The sequence below is a fragment of the Galeopterus variegatus genome, unplaced genomic scaffold (assembly GCF_000696425.1).
Source record: "Galeopterus variegatus unplaced genomic scaffold, G_variegatus-3.0.2 Scaffold1386, whole genome shotgun sequence".
NCBI lineage: Eukaryota > Metazoa > Chordata > Mammalia > Dermoptera > Cynocephalidae > Galeopterus > Galeopterus variegatus.
The window spans coordinates 23,085-38,349 of record NW_007727497.1 but is presented as its reverse complement, the minus strand read 5'-3'; the positions used below and the strand labels follow the sequence as shown (position 1 = coordinate 38,349).

Genomic DNA, 15,265 nt, shown 5'->3' with positions numbered 1-15,265 from the left:
TCAAAGACAGAGCAAATGGAGAAACAAGACCAGTGACAGCTGCTAAATGAATAAGACCCTCGCCTTGGGTCTCATTCTAAGGGGAACACAGAATGTGACGTCTGCATTTTTCAGCACCTTTACTCTTTCATGTGTGTCCTTGACTCTGGCTATGGGCTGTCTGCCTCCTTGGGGGGAGTCCAGGGGAGGGGAGGCCAGTGCTCCTGCTCCCCTTCCCCCAGAGCTGAGTAATGGTCCCTCTGCTGCTGGATGATGGTAAATAGTGTTGGTTGCGAGTGAGCGGGTGTCTTGTCTATCACTGTCTGCACAGTCTCACACAGTCACACCCAACAGTCTGACAGGGAGCTCCTGCCACTCCTGCTCAGCCCCACTCACCATGACCCCTGCTGCCCCCACCTTGGGAGTGAGATTTCAAAGAGGTTCCCCCTTCAGTTTACCAAGATGCCTAGCAACCAACCAGTCAATGGCATGAAACGCCACCCCCACCCACTTGACTTCACACGGAGCTCAGCTACCCCATTGGCTACTTCCTAGTTCCACCTCTCAATCCCCAGTTTTAGGAACAATATGCCAGTCCCCACTGCTGCTGGACAAGGGAGCCCACTAGTCCCCCTCCCCATCCCCCACCTCCTTATTAGTCTCCCCAAACAGACACGAAAACTAGTATCATAGAAAACCTTTTTATATAAGTTCAGCCCCACGTCCCTCTGTCCCTCCTTGTCCCTTCTCATTCTGGTGATCATCAGTGATACTAGAGTCTGGGCCTCCCCCACACCACCAGAGCTGAAGCCGACATTCAAGGTGGACATTGCGCATGGAGAGCAGAGGGAGGTCTGGCTCCTGCTCCCTTTCATCCCCGCTGTCTGTGGGCTCCGGGAACACACGCTGACCGGAGGCAGTGGCCAGCAGAGGCAGGCTGGGGTGCAGACTAGAAGGAGAGACCACACAGGGTCTGTCAGCACCCTGCACAAGGATGCTTGCTCCCTCAGGGATTCACCTCCCTCCCCAACGCGAACCCCACGATCTGTGGAACTGAACCGAGGACCTCACTCCATTGGTGCAGTCCTTCTGTGGCAGAAAACTCAGCACTGGCTCCGGCTTCCCATCATCTGCAGCCCCGCTGGTGTCCCACACAGAGATGGCCCCACTGGTGCTGCCACTCACTAGGAACTGCCCAGTCCTGAGAGACAGAGGAGAGATTTGCTGGCATAGAGGCATCACCTCTGGGGCAGGATCCCCTCACACCTAGGGGATGGGACCCTATAGCAGGGCTCTGGCCTCCATGGGGCGTCAGGGCCCTAGGCAGGAAGGGGCCATGGCTACTCACGGGTCCAGATCAAAGTAGATGCGCTGATTGGTGGTCACCTCCCGACTCAGGGACCACAGTGGGTGACCAGGCTGCCGGAGATCCCAACACAGAAGCTCAGCATCCTGAAGACACAGAACAGGTGTCTGGACTCATCCCTCCACCCCTCTCTCCACCCAACATCCCTGCCTCCTTCAAGGTTTACAGGCACTCCGTCAGTTTGGGCTGATATTTTCCCACCCCCTCCATTCCACAACATATTGCAGACTACACTCCCACTCCTGCCCTACTTCCCACCTGCTTTGGGTTCTCAGGATGTGACCCCTACCTTGCGGGCTCCTGAGAAGAAGCGGTTGCCATCAGGGTGAAAGCAGAGGTGCGTGATGCCCCCTTGATGCCCCCCCAACAGGGCGAGAGAGGAGCCATCATCCCAGGCATACAGACCCAGGGAGCGGCCATAGGAGCCACAGGCATAGAGGGGCTGGGCTGGACTGAAGGCTATGCAGGAGATAATGCCACTCTGGCCCTGCTTTTTTGCTAGAGAGAGAAGGAACAAAGTGGGAGACAGGGCAATGGCACCTGGCACCAACCAGGCTAAGCAGAAGTACACCTGTCTCCTGGCCCAGCACCAACATGCTGGGGGCCCAACATCTCCACATCCTGTTTGCCAAAAGCAGCACAAAGACCTCTGATGCTCCCTAGATCCTTCTATCCCCACCGAGGACCTAATGAACCTAAAGGCTCAAGCCCACTTCTTCCCTCTCAGCCCACTTCTTCCCTCTCAAATCAGTTTTTCCTTGAAGGGATGGAGAGCTGAAGGCCTACAGGAAAATGGAATCTGCTTTATCTCAAGTTTTCTAGACATATGAAGATTTGGGAGACCAAAAGGTATACAACTGACAACATGGGGTCAAGGGTAAATCAGTGCTGTGAGCAGCTGGTAAACCTTGGGAATGTTTCCTCCCAACCCTGAGTCTGTCTTCTCTGCCAGCTGGGCACAACCTGCCTCCTGGGGCTGTTCTGAGCATGCAGTGAAACCCCACAGTGGCCCTCTACCTCACACAACTCCTGTGCGGATGGCAGCACCCTCCCCTTTTCTCCTTCCTTTGAGACACAGATGCTCACCAAACGTGGCTCGGACTTCACAGTCACGGCCGGGCCGGGATGTGGAGAAGACCCGCACAGTCCGGTTGAAGCCACAGAACAGCTGAGTGCCATCCGGGGAGAAGCAGAGCGAATGGGCTGCCGTCAGCTCATCCTGGGGGCAGGAGATGGCTGAAAACAAGCTTTGCAGAGCCTCAGCTATCCTCAAGGAAGGAGAGCTGGGCCAGGATGAGCGCTGGGGCTGGGCGTGGAGGTCCATACCAGATGATTGTAGGCGCGAAAGGAAGCCCGGAGCTCTCCAGTGAACGCATCCCAGATATGAATTGGGTTCTCCCGGCTGCTGCTGGCCACGCTGAGAGAGACACTGACACTGAGGCCCCAGTGCTGTCAAAGGAAGGGGAGGAAGCCAACTGACCGGCCCTCTCAGCCCCAGTCTAAAGGGCACACCAAGCTTTCCTGAACCAAGACCCCTGGCAGCCCTTGACTGTCTCAGTAGAGGGCCCCTTTGAAACTGGGGAAGTAAAGGACATCACTTACTAGGAGGTGTCTGGCTGGGTTGAGGACATCAGGGAATACCAGCAGTAATCATAGATGGTATCACCTTCTACCATTCGAAGGACGGGGACCTAGACAGAGATGTGGGAATGCATGAGTCACTCAGAGGGAAGAGGAGTCAGAGTCTAATTGTGCCTCTAGCAGTTTTATGGCAGAGAATGAGACCTTCTGTTGGCACTTAACTAGGTAGGAAAAGAACAGAATCTTTATTATAATGTTCAAGGGTTAACTCAGACTTTACTGTCAGATTTAGAGCATCCAAAGCCATATAGATTCATACTTTTTCTTTTTAAACACTTAGAGAAGCAGAAACAAATAATACCCCAACACAGAGACAATCAACCAACACCAATATTTACTGAGCACCTACTAGGTGCCATCTGATCCTCTTAAGAAATTATTAAACAGTTCAAATATGCAAAGAAGTCTTTTTTAAAAAATGACCTTCTGGGCTGGCTGGTTAGCTCACTTGGTTAGAGTGCAGTGCTGATAACACGAAGGTCAAGGGTTTGGATCCTTAAACCGGCCACCAAAAAGAAAAAAAAAACAAGGAAAAAAAAAATTTGTAGGGGCCGGCCCGTGGCTCACTTTGGAGAGCGTGGTGCTGACAACACCAAGTCAGGTGTTAAGATCCCCTTACCAGTTATCTTTAAAAAAAAGAAAAGATAAAAAGATTTGTAAAGGTGGGCTGGTTAGCTTAGTCAGTTATAGTGTGGTATTATAATACGAAGGTCAAGGGTTTGGATCCCCACGATGGCCAGCCACCCAAAACAAAACAGCAACAACAGAAAACCCCATGACCCCTCCACTCAGCCTAAGAAAAAAACATCATGTAAAACCCTTCTTCTAGTAGAAATCCTCCCTCAAAGGTAAACACTATCCTGAATTTATCATTCTTGTTTACTTCTTTAGGAATATACTCAAACAGAAAGAAAAAAAAAAAGCCAGTATCTAGCACTGTCTTGCATGTCTTTAAACTTAATATTATATGTATCCTGCTGTGATTGTGAGACTTAACCGTGGTGATGTGTTTTGCTCTAATTCATGCATTTTTACTGCTTAAGGTACTCCACTCACAAATGTATACTGACCTATCCTTCTCCTATGGACAGTCATTGGTGTGTTTCTATTTTTGGCTCGTATGCTCTAACACTCAGGTATACACACGTGGAAGGGTTTCTCTACAGTTTCTGCTAAAAAGAAAAATTACTGGTCTCTACACTTTTGCAAGTTTGTGAGATACTCGTAACATCAATTTTTTTTCCCAAAGTGCTCATCCCAATTTACTCTCCCAGCAGCTGTATATAAGACTGCCTGTTGCTTCTTATCCTCTTGGTATGGCCAGACTTGTAAATTTTTCTCAATTCAAAGGCTATGAAGTGGTATTTCATTATGGCATAAATTTGCATTCCCATCATTACTATAAGGGAGGTTAGACATTTTTCTCTATGCTTATTAGCCACTTAGGTACACCTTTTCAGAACTTTTGCCCATTTTTCTACTAGGCGGTTGTCTTTTCCTCACTGATCTACAGGACATCTTTAAATAGTCTGTACACCAATCCTTTGTCAGTGATTTGCTGTCCCTCAGAGTGATGTCGCAGCCTGGGCTGCAGTCTCCACCTCCACACTCTGAACCTGTATATCCAACTGCCTGGTGAACAGCTCCACTTGGACATCCCACAGGCATCTGAACTCAATTTGTCCGTAAAAGACCCAGCATCCCCCACCTGCAAACCTGTTGTTCCTCCTGGGCTCCACACCATTTTCAAGCCTGAAATCTGAGCACCAGCCTTGACTGCTACTACCTCTTCACTCCCCCACCACTCCTGGTCCAAGCCAATCCCAAATCTTGCTGATTCCTCTTCCTAGGTTTCTCTTGCCTCTGTCCTCTCTCCTTCATTCCCAATCCTAAGAGCCCATGACAAGCCACTGTCTTCTTGCCAGCATTTCAGCAACACTCCACATGTTCTCTGGGCCGCCCTAAAACCCCATGCTCCCACCTGCCATCTGTTCTCCAACTTGCAGCCACATCAAGACCCCAGAGATCTTGTTAAACTGGAATTCTGCACGGTGTCACTCTCCTGTTTCAAATGTTTCAAAGACCCCATACAGCCCCCAATATGAAACCCAATCTCCTTACAAAGCCTTCCATTATCACACTTCCACCCCCAACCCACCTCTCAAGGCTCATCTCTATCTACTCAGTCCCTTAAAATCTCTGTGCCCAGGGTCTGACCTATCAACTCCAGTTGGTTAGAGTGTGGTGCTGATAACACCAAGGTCCCAGGCTCAATCCCTGTATCGGCCAGCCACCAAAAAAATAAATAAGTATAATAAAATCTCTGCATCCTACCATTTTGACTTTCAGGTCCAGAAGGTGCCAACTCATCATACTCTCAACCTACAGGCTTTCACATGTACTGGTCTCCAAACCTGGAATATTCTTCTTTCACCTCCCCCAACAACTTCTCCTGGTTGGATCCTAAACATCCTTCATGTCTCTTAGATGCTTCTTCCTCTGAGAATCCTTCCCAAACCCCTTGAGCTGAGCAAGGTGCCCCTGCTCCATGTTCTTAGAGTCCTCGGGGCTTTCACTCTGTGTTGCACCTCTCTGAGAAAGCAGGGATCATGTCTGCCTTGCTCACCACTGCTTCCCCAACTCCTAGTGTACGATCAGCAGTCAATAAATAATGTTTTAATGAGCAAACAGAGATAGGAGACTGTTTCAGTAACATAAGGCCCAAAATAATAAGACTTTGAAAAGAACAGGCAGTGGAACAGAGAAGTGGATGGATTAGAACGATTAGGTGGCCTTGATGGGATTTGGTAATTAATTGGATATGGGGGGTTAGGGAAAGGAAGATTAAAGGATGAAACCATGGCTTCTGGCTTGGACACCTGAGGTCACCAAGATGGTGGAAGGACTTGGGGTACACAAGAAGGCTATGAGGTACCAACATCCCCAGTGAGTGAGAGAGAATCAGATAGCATAAGCCTCAAAGGGAAAGTTTTCACAAAAATGAAAGAGCAATTGTCTGGTTACAGACAGCATTTGGGGATGAGGATACCCCACCCCCACCCCCCCGCAGTCCCTGCCCCCAACACGAGAGATGCAGGGCACAGAGGATGCAAAGTCTCCACTAGAGAGGGCTAGAGGGGAAGTGACTGCCTCCTGCAAGAGCCACAGGGTAGTGCGAGTATTCAGGGAACAGGGTAGGGAGTTAAGAGTGAGTTCCAGAAAGCTCTGTGAAAAGGTAGAGAAGGGAAGAGAAGAACCCGGAAACTATGTTGGGAAGAAGACCCAGTGCACACAGGAATATGGAATACTCAAAGGCCTCCCCTAATTTCATCAGCTGTATAAGTTTTGTCTATTTCCAAAATGCTAAACTTATAAACGTTAAAAATGAAAAGACCTAATGAGTGAGGTTGTGATAAAATTGGCAAATTCATACCTTGCTAATAGCAGGAGGGGAAAGGCACAAAAACCTTTTTTTTTTTAAAAGATGACCGGTAAGGGGATCTCAACCCTTGGCCTGGTGTTGTCAGCACCATGCTCAACCAGTGAGCAAACCAGCCATCCCTATATAGGATCCGAACCCGTGGCCTTGGCATTATCAGCACCGCACTCTACCAAGTGAGCCACGGGCTGGCCCGCACAAAAACCTTTTAAAAACAAATTGACTATCTGTATCACAAGATACAAAAAAAATATTGATACTGTCTGACCTAGGTTATTTCTTTTTTTTTCCTTTTTTGTCTTTTTTTCGTGTCCGGCAACGGACCGCAACCCTCAGTGTCGCGCCCGCACCGGACCGGGACCGGCAACGGGATCGCAACCCTCGGTGCTGCGCCCGCCCCTCGCTCAGCCAGTGAGCGGGAACCAGTCTGTATGTGGGATCCGAACCCTCGGCAGGAGCGCCGCCACGCTCTCAAGCGGCGCACTGTAGCAGTGCGCCACCGGGCCGGCCCCTAGGTTATTTCTTTTTTTTTCCTTTTTTGTCTTTTTTTCGTGTCCGGCAACGGACCGCAACCCTCAGTGTCGCGCCCGCACCGGACCGGGACCGGCAACGGGATCGCAACCCTCGGTGCTGCGCCCGCCCCTCGCTCAGCCAGTGAGCGGGAACCAGTCTGTATGTGGGATCCGAACCCTCGGCAGGAGCGCCGCCACGCTCTCAAGCGGCGCACTGTAGCAGTGGGCCACCGGGCCGGCCCCTAGGTTATTTCTTTTTTTTTTTTTTTTTAAAGATGACCGGTAAGGGGATCTTAACCCTTGACTTGGAGTTGTCAGCACCACGCTTACCCAGTGAGCTAACCGGCCATCCCTATATAGGGATCCGAACCCATGGCCTTGGTGTTATCAGCCCCGCACTCTACCGAGTGAGCCACGGGCCGGCCTACCCTAGGTTATTTCTTACTGATAAAATCTCTCTTAAGAAAAGAATCTTCCTGGGCCGGCCTGTGGCTCATTCGGGAGACTGTGGTGCTGATAACACCAAGGCCATGGGTTCGGATCCCTATATAGGGATGGCCGGTTAGCTCACTGGGTGAGCGTGGTGCTGACAACACCAAGTCAAGGGTTAAGATCCCCTTACCGGTCATCTTTTAAAAAAAAAAAAAAGAAAGAAAGAAAGAAAGAAAAGAATCTTCCTCAAAATACAAGGAGATGTTCACTGAACAATAATTTATGATGTAAAAATCCTGGAAACCTACATGTCCAAATGGGAGAACAGGTAAGAAAATTATCCTAAGCACTCAATGTAATATCACACACCACTAAGCTTGATAACTGTGAAGACTGGACCACCATGAAAAACATTTAGGATATAATTGTTAAAAGGAAAAAAGAAGTATACAAAACCATCTACCATAGGATTACAATCACATAAAGAACTTCAGTACTTGGACAGAGCTTAGAAAGAATGTTGGAAAATTTAAAGGGCTGAATTTTGTAGAGTGATAGGTAATGATGACTTTTTCTCATTTTAACATTTCCATTTCTCTTAAACAAGTTTGTGCAATAAATACTCAACCTCCCACATTTCCAGAGTCTCTTCTAACTATCCCTGCCTGAAATGACCTCTCTGCTCCTTAACTTTTTCAAGATGGCTACTCCACAGCCCCCTGACCGAGACACTACTGACTTCCAGGAACCAGGGCTTAGTGCCTTATACCTTGCACAGAGAACTCAAATACCTGCAGCCTCTGGTCTTAAAGAGTTTTGCATGTTACATAAGCATTCAGGACCAGCCCCAAAGTGAGCACCCTTCTTCTTTTAGGAAGCCATCACAACCCACCCAACAACCTCCCATTAGCCTCAGGCTAGAGAGAAGTGCCAGTCTTCTGGGTCACCTAGTACCACCAAGACCTATATACTGCTCCACACACATCCCAATCTGCCCCAACCCCACACTCTTCCCAGCCCTCTGAAATTCCTACTCTAGGATCTAAAACCCCCTCACTTCTCATCTTCTCAGAATGCTCCATTCGCCCACCTGGACTTGCCTCGCCCTGGCTGTCCCCTGGGTCCTCTCAAGCTGAGATGACTTTAATGCTCATGCCCATCCCAGTACACGCCTCAAGGACAGGAGATGGATGGGTGTCACCTTGCTCCCCACTGTCATTTCCAAGTATTCTGACTTCCCCAAACTCTAACTTCTCTGTAGTTCTTGCCATCAGACTAGCTACCCCACTTTCTGTCACCCTCCCTCATTCACTGAGACTTTACCTCCAGCTCGCCATCTCACTGCCCACAGATACTCCTGTTTTCACTCTGAGTGATTTCCTCTTCCACAGAGCCTGTGAATTTGCTGTCCTCTCTTCCCCGCACAGTCTTTCACCAGGTGTCAGCTTGGTTCATTCTCTTACTTCCTTCAGGTATCTGCTCAGATATCACCTTAATAGTGAAGTCTTTCCCAACCATCCTTTTTAAAATTGCAATTCACTCTCCCAATCCTCTTCCCTGCTTTATTTTTCCCCATGACAACTGTCAGATATGTATTTTTTATTTTGTTATTTCTTTATTGCCTATTTCCCACACTAGAATATAAGCTTCACAAGGACAGGGACTCCTACCTGTTTTGTGCCTAATATCTAGCACCTAAAACAGGGCCTGGTACACAGAATATGCTCAACAACAATGTGTTAAAAGAATGAATTGTTGAAGGAATGAATAGATTCATCCAACCCCCCAGCCTCTTTCATGCCTCAACTTCCTCAGCACCCACAGACATTTCCTTCAGTCTGTATCTGCCACTCACTCCCATGCTCAAGCCCTGGACCTTGTCACCACTGCACAGTACACCTCGATTTCAGTCTCTGACCACCATCTCCCACCCATCCAGCTCACTTGCTCTGCTATTTCTATCACCACAATTATTCGGCTTCATCAGAAACATATTTACAGGGCTGGCCAGTTAGCTCAGTTGGTTACAGCACAGTATTATAACACCAAGGTCAAAGGTTAGGATCTTCATACCAGCCAGCCACACACAAAAAGGAAAAATCTAAAAAAACAATTTACAGTCCATTTCCTTACTCACTTTAGAGTCTAGTCCACCATGAAAAACATCCCCCTAGAGACACTCTCTAGACACTCATGTTTCTGTCCTGGCAAGCCCCAACCAGACCCTCCTATTCCATGTTTGCACACAACTGACAACAATGCAACTAGTATTTATTGAACACTTGCTATACGCCAGGCACTGTTTTAAGCACTTTACATTAATTCATTCTTAATTCTTTTAATTCTCACAACTCTCTGACATGGGTGCTATTATTATCCTCCTCATTTTACAAACAGAGAAACTACAGTCACTTAACTTGCTGGGAAAGATGCAGGACCTCCCTACCTGGTCTCACTTTAAGTGGACAGCAACAAACTTCCAGGGGATACTGAGCAAAGAATAATACTTCGTTCCTCTCCAAAGAACTGTCTATACTTTTTTCCCCACACACTTTAATCAGCTTCTGCCTCCATCACTCCTCTGAAAGTGCTCCTGTCAAGGTCACTAATGCCCCCATTCCCTAAACCCACCTCACTCTCTGCCTCTGCCTTTGTAACTTCTCCTGCATCCCCCTCCATGTGCTGGAGCACTCAGTGCTCTGCTTGCACCTCCTCCATCCACACTCTCTCTTGAGACAGAATCCATTCTCAAGACACGAGATGCCATCTTCATGCTCTCCCACTTCTCAAAGGATATTCCTGGTCCCAATCTCTACCCTTAGCTTTACATTTCACATTTACTGCACTTAAAAACCCTTCACTTCCGTCTCAGTACCTGTTTCTTCCTCTGAGTAAACTGTTCCACAATCCACCCAGCTGCAAAAACCTGGACATTGCCTTCGACTGCTTCCTTCCCTGCATCTCTATATCCAACAGATCTCCAAGTCCTACAGCATATACTTCAAATCCACTCACATCTGTCAATCTCTCCTGCCATCACCTTCACCCAACCCACCATCATCTCTTGCCTGGATTGTGATAAACACATCCTAATAAGTCTCCCAGATTTCACTCTTGCCTACCCACAATCCATTTATTCCTGTTTTCAAACTCTCCATGGCTTCCCAAATAAACTCCTAATGCCCTACCCACAAGACCCAACACAACGTGGCTGTTAGTCACCCCTCCATCCTTACCACACTTTCCCTGCAGTGGCCTCCGTCCAGCCACACTGGCATTCTTTCTCTTCTTGGAACACACAAAGCTCTTTCCTAGCTCTGGGTCTGTGTAATATCCAGCACCTCTTCCTAGAAGGCTCTTTCCACAGCTGTTCACAGGACTGATCTGTTATCATCCTTCAGGTCTCAGCTCAGATGTCTCCTTTTCAGAGAGCTCCTTCCTAACCACTTTATCTAAAGTGGTCTATCTAAAGTATCTCAAGCTATTCTGACCTCATTCCATTACTTCCTTAGGAACTTATTACATCTCCTTTTTATTTATTTATTTATTTATTTATTTATTTATTTTATTTATTTTTTTTGTCTTTTGTCTTTTTTCCGTGTCCGGCAACGGATCGCAACCCTCAGTGTTGCCCCCACACCGGACCGGGGACCGGCAACGGGACCGCAAACCTCGGCGCTGCTCCCGCGCCCCGCTCAGCCAGTGAGCTGGAACCGGTCTGTATGTGGGATCCGAACCCTCGGGTGGGAGCGCCGCCGCGCTTCCCAAGCAGCGCACTATCCAGTGCGCCACCGGGCCGGCCCTAACTCCGTGAATTTCTAACGGCAGGACCTGACTTTACTGTGACTCAGATGGGCCAGGCTTTCTTCCTTGTTTGCCCCTTGGTTTCCCACTGAGCTTTTAACCAGAGGAGAAAAGAGATGCCCTGCAAAGGGAAGCATGCCCCACACAAGCGAATGAACCCTTTCATTTATGCTTTTCTCTTGCAGATATTTGGGTGCTGGGTCTGGATCCTGGTAGCCGCCACCCACGTGGCAAACCCGCTGCTGCAAGGATGGGTGATGTATGTCTCCCTCACCTCCTTCCTCATCTCTCTGATGTTCCTGTTGTCTTACTTGATCGGATTTTACAAACGATATGAGTCCTGGAGAGTCCTGGTAAGAAGCGCCGCCTGGCTCCCCTCCAACTGATGTCCTCTAGGTGGGGAGGGAGAACCAGATGCCAGGGACCAAAGACCCTTCCTGAGCTAGACCCTGATGGAGCCAAGACTGGTTGGTTGCAGTATGTTTATTATTAAGCCAAAATGGAAACATTTCTCTGCAAGAGTCAATCTTTCACTGTGTTCCCCTCCACTGCCTTCTCTGCTAGGAGCATACACACCACCCTCTAATTAAGAACATTCCGATGTTTCCCCCTAAATTTTATTCATGGTAAAATAAATATTTGGATCAAGGTTGAAGAAAATGCTAGTAGGAAAAAAAATAATCTCAATCTCAAGAACCTATCGCTATCCCAGTGATAGGTTTATCCTTCCATATTCCACATGAATTTTATGCAAAATGTATACATGTCTTAATCACACTGAACACACAGTTTTGGATGTAGATGCTTTCATTTAATATTACATCATTACATCATTAGTTTTTTTATGTTGTCACATCATCTTGATAATATAAGTGTTTTCTATGTTGAGTAATTTAAAACATATAGAAAAATACAGAGAATTGTATTATAGATCTTCATGTAACCATAACCCAGATTCTGGCATTATCAAGATTTTACTACACTAGCTTCATCTAGCCTTTTTTTTTCCTGAAAAATTTTAAAGTACCCCTCAGACATTTTGTCACTCCATTGCACACACTTCAGTATGCCTCCAGAAAATACGTAAACTTTCTCACATTATCACACTCACACAAAGTTAACAGCAATTCCTCAGCATATCTAAGACGCAGGTCACATTCAGGTTTCCCCAGTTATTTCTGAAATGTCTTTTTGTAGTCAGCTCGTTTGGATCGGGGTCCTCACAGGGGCCATGCTTTGCAATTGGTGGTTAAGTTTCTCAGGTGCCCTTAGTGTACATTAGCTAGATCTAGTCACTGCCAGGGACTTGCTGAAGAAACCGGGTCCTTTGTCCTATAGGAAGTCCCACATTTTGGGCTTATCTCTCTGCTTCTTCCTGGTATGCCTTGACCTGCTCCCCTAGTCACTGTATTTTCTGTAAGCTGGAAGTTAGCACTGAAGACTTGACTGGATGTGGGTCAACATTTCTGGCAAGAATGCTTCGTGAGTGGGCTCAGGTCCCATCACACATGGTGACTGGAGGTCCCGCTCTCGGGGAGAGTGTCAGCCCTGCCCCATCGACTCTTTCTCTAGTACTGTACTTTCTTTCATCCTTTGGTCAGTTTTGCTGAATTAAGTATTTCATTAGAGGTTGCAAAGTGCACATTAGCCAATTATGGCACTCCTTCCAGAATCGGTTCCCAGTTTTAATGGTGGCATGTCTTTCTTGTTGTACTGAAGAACACTGCTGAGAGTTTAGCACACAGGTTCAAAAACTGAAGTCTGGAGTCAGATTAGTCTGACTCTACCAAATCTACCACGTGTTAGCTAAGTCTCGGTGTCCTCATCTGTAAATGGGGAATAATAATAGTAGCAGCCCAGAAATTTACTGTGAAAATGAAATGAGACAACATGTGTATGTTGTTAGGAGAACGCCCAGCACACTGTAGGTCTTCACGATGCTGACGGTTAACAGCATAGGCTTGGAGCTGGTGAGGCCTGGGTTCAAACCCTGACTTAGCCATTTATTAACTGACCTTAACCTTGAGCTTCCATTTCCTCAAAATGAGGCTAATAATAAATAGTTCCCACCTCAAAGATGACAAGGTTAAATTAGGTAAATGAGAAAAGGACTTAGCATAGAGCTTGGGGCAGAATAAGCACTCAGTAAGTGTTAGCTGGTAATGATATTATGGTTGCTGTTTATTCATCTGCTATTGTGCACTACATAGTTATTTCATTAGAAACACTGCTAAAAAAAAGGAGTTTGGGGGTGGGTTTGTCTCTTGTAGTCACAGAGTGATGGAGTGACAGTGTAGTAGTCAGAGAGTGACGGTGGCCGTGTGGCCTCTGCTCTGGTTTCCAGGACAGTCTCTACCATGGGACCACCAGCATCCTGTACATGAGCGCCGCTGTCTTACAAGCACACGCCACCATCGTTTCAGAGACTAATGACCTGAACAACTACTTCATCAACACCGCGGCCTCGGTGAGTGCGCTGGGCCGCCCTGGGCAGGGACTCTGAACGCTGCGTTGCTGGAGGCTCTTGATTGCACGAGCTTGATTCTGCCTCTTGCAGGACTGACCAGCCTGACCCCTCAACAGAAGGAGCTGGAGGACGGGGCAGGGGTGTGTGTGTGTGTGCGTGTGCATGTGCGTGCAAATACGGGCACCCAAGCTCAGGCGTCATCTGTCCTTCCCACCTCGTCCTGCTTCCTCTCACGCCTACCCCACTGCCTTCTGGATAATTTGTTCTTTTGAAAACAAATTGCTAATGGGAGCACGTCTCTCTCCCGTCCACGGCTCCTCAGCATGGCTGAACTGCTCAGTGTCCTTTTATTTCAGTGATAGAAGTCCATGGGGGTGACACGTTGGCTGACAGAGCCCCAGGCAAGGCGGTCCAGCCTCACTGTGGGGTGAGCAGCACTGTCCCGGGTCCTCGGGTCCCCAGGGGCCTTTCCTGTCTTCCCTGCACACCAGCCTCCTTTCTCCCTTGTGCAATGGCGCCCTCATGTGGCAGGGAGCTCACAGCCGCCGGATTCCTCCTCTGGAGTGGCCGTCCCTAATCCTACTTTGAAAACTTGCTAGGAAGGACTCTAACACCAAGGCTGAGTCCGTGCCACCCCCAGAACAGTTACTGAGGTCCCAAAGGTGGAGTCCTGTGTCAAACTGGCAGCTCCCGCAGGGCTGCCATGGCCACGGCTACAGGAAGGGGTGCAGCGTGGGGTGCTGTCCCCAGAGTAAGAATGGGGCATGGGCAAGCACTGTGACCCTCTGCCAGGGCCACAAGATATCTCAGCTGCCTTTCATCCTGTCTGCCTCCTCATCGAGATAATTTAACTTCCTTAAACTTGCAACTCCAAAAATGGCTCCCCAGCCCCTTCCCCTGCATTCCCCTTCCCCGCTTCATTTTCTCCTGGGCACTCATCCCCATTGAACCTCAATACACGCTGCTTGTTGATCTTGCTTATTTTCTGCTTCTTACCATTAAAATGTAAGCTCCATGAGGGCAGGACTTTTTGAATGTTTTGTTCACTGTTATAGCCACAGTTGTCCTTCAAGTACAGCAGGTGCTTAAAACATATTTGTTGAATGAATGAATGAATGAATGAGAACAGAGTGTGAGTGGCTGGCAGGACAGCCTGAGGCGTGTTGACGGTGGTGGCCTCTGTCCTGGGTGCAGAGGAGAACCATCGTATGGTTTTAAACATGGGAGCAACATGATACTTTCCTTAGGGCAGGTTAGAAGGGGCAGAGTAGGCAGAAGTGGATGAGTTGAGGCCATAAGATGTTGTTTTAGTCCGTTTTGTGTTGTTATCACAGAAACACCTGAGACTGGGTAATTCATAAAGGAAAGAGGTTTATTTGGCTCACGATTCTGGGACAGCTGCATCTGGCACAGGCCTCAGGCTACTTCTACTCGTGGTGGAAAGTGGCAGGGAGCCGGCGGGCACAAGCAGACCACATGGTGACAGGAAGCAAGAGAGAGAGAGAGAGGAGGTGCCGGGGTCCTTTAAACAATCAGGTCTCACGAGAACTAATAGAGCGAGAACTCTCTCATTAATCCCCCCTCCCCCAGGGAGAGAATTAATCCATTCATGAGGGATCCGCCCC

General features: G+C 48.2%; 2 protein-coding genes across 4 annotated transcripts in view; one reads left to right on the top strand and one right to left on the bottom strand.

Moving 5' to 3' along the window:
* Window positions 1-664: 664 nt before the first annotated feature.
* Window positions 665-3,031, bottom strand: WRAP53 (WD repeat containing, antisense to TP53). Of its 3 annotated transcripts, none has more exons than XM_008576654.1 (7): window positions 2,948-3,031; window positions 2,672-2,762; window positions 2,432-2,564; window positions 1,635-1,843; window positions 1,328-1,431; window positions 1,046-1,180; window positions 665-928 (listed from the first exon to the last, which is right to left on the bottom strand). In XM_008576654.1, exons 1-7 carry the CDS (start codon window positions 3,019-3,021, stop codon window positions 682-684), a joined length of 993 nt encoding a protein of 330 aa, XP_008574876.1. In that variant the 5' UTR covers window positions 3,022-3,031; the 3' UTR covers window positions 665-681. The 3 variants fall into 3 exon arrangements, with proteins under 3 accessions (XP_008574876.1, XP_008574877.1, XP_008574878.1); XM_008576656.1 differs by having other exon boundaries at window positions 761-928; window positions 1,051-1,180; window positions 2,948-3,028; XM_008576655.1 differs by having other exon boundaries at window positions 2,432-2,794; window positions 2,948-3,008.
* Window positions 3,032-7,685: 4,654 nt separating this feature from the next.
* The window catches only part of MALL (mal, T-cell differentiation protein-like), a 9,155-nt gene continuing 1,575 nt past the window's right edge, over window positions 7,686-15,265 (top strand). Inside the window, exons 1-3 of the mRNA XM_008576676.1 lie at window positions 7,686-7,697; window positions 11,359-11,526; window positions 13,518-13,640. Of these exons, the coding sequence (XP_008574898.1) occupies window positions 7,686-7,697; window positions 11,359-11,526; window positions 13,518-13,640 (303 nt within the window). The remainder of the gene's footprint in view (window positions 7,698-11,358; window positions 11,527-13,517; window positions 13,641-15,265) is intronic.

What these genes read in the sequence shown, in the direction of transcription:
- WRAP53 (XM_008576654.1), bottom strand. Translation starts at nt 3,021, where the DNA reads ATGGTAGAAGGTGATACCATCTATGATTACTGCTGGTATTCCCTGATG. An exon ending in TTCGCGCCTACAATCATCTG is followed by an intron (nt 2,565 to 2,671) that starts GTATGGACCTCC and finishes TCCTGCCCCCAG; the next exon opens with GATGAGCTGACGGCAGCCCA. An exon ending in TCTTCTCAGGAGCCCGCAAG is followed by an intron (nt 1,432 to 1,634) that starts GTAGGGGTCACA and finishes CTGTGTCTTCAG; the next exon opens with GATGCTGAGCTTCTGTGTTG.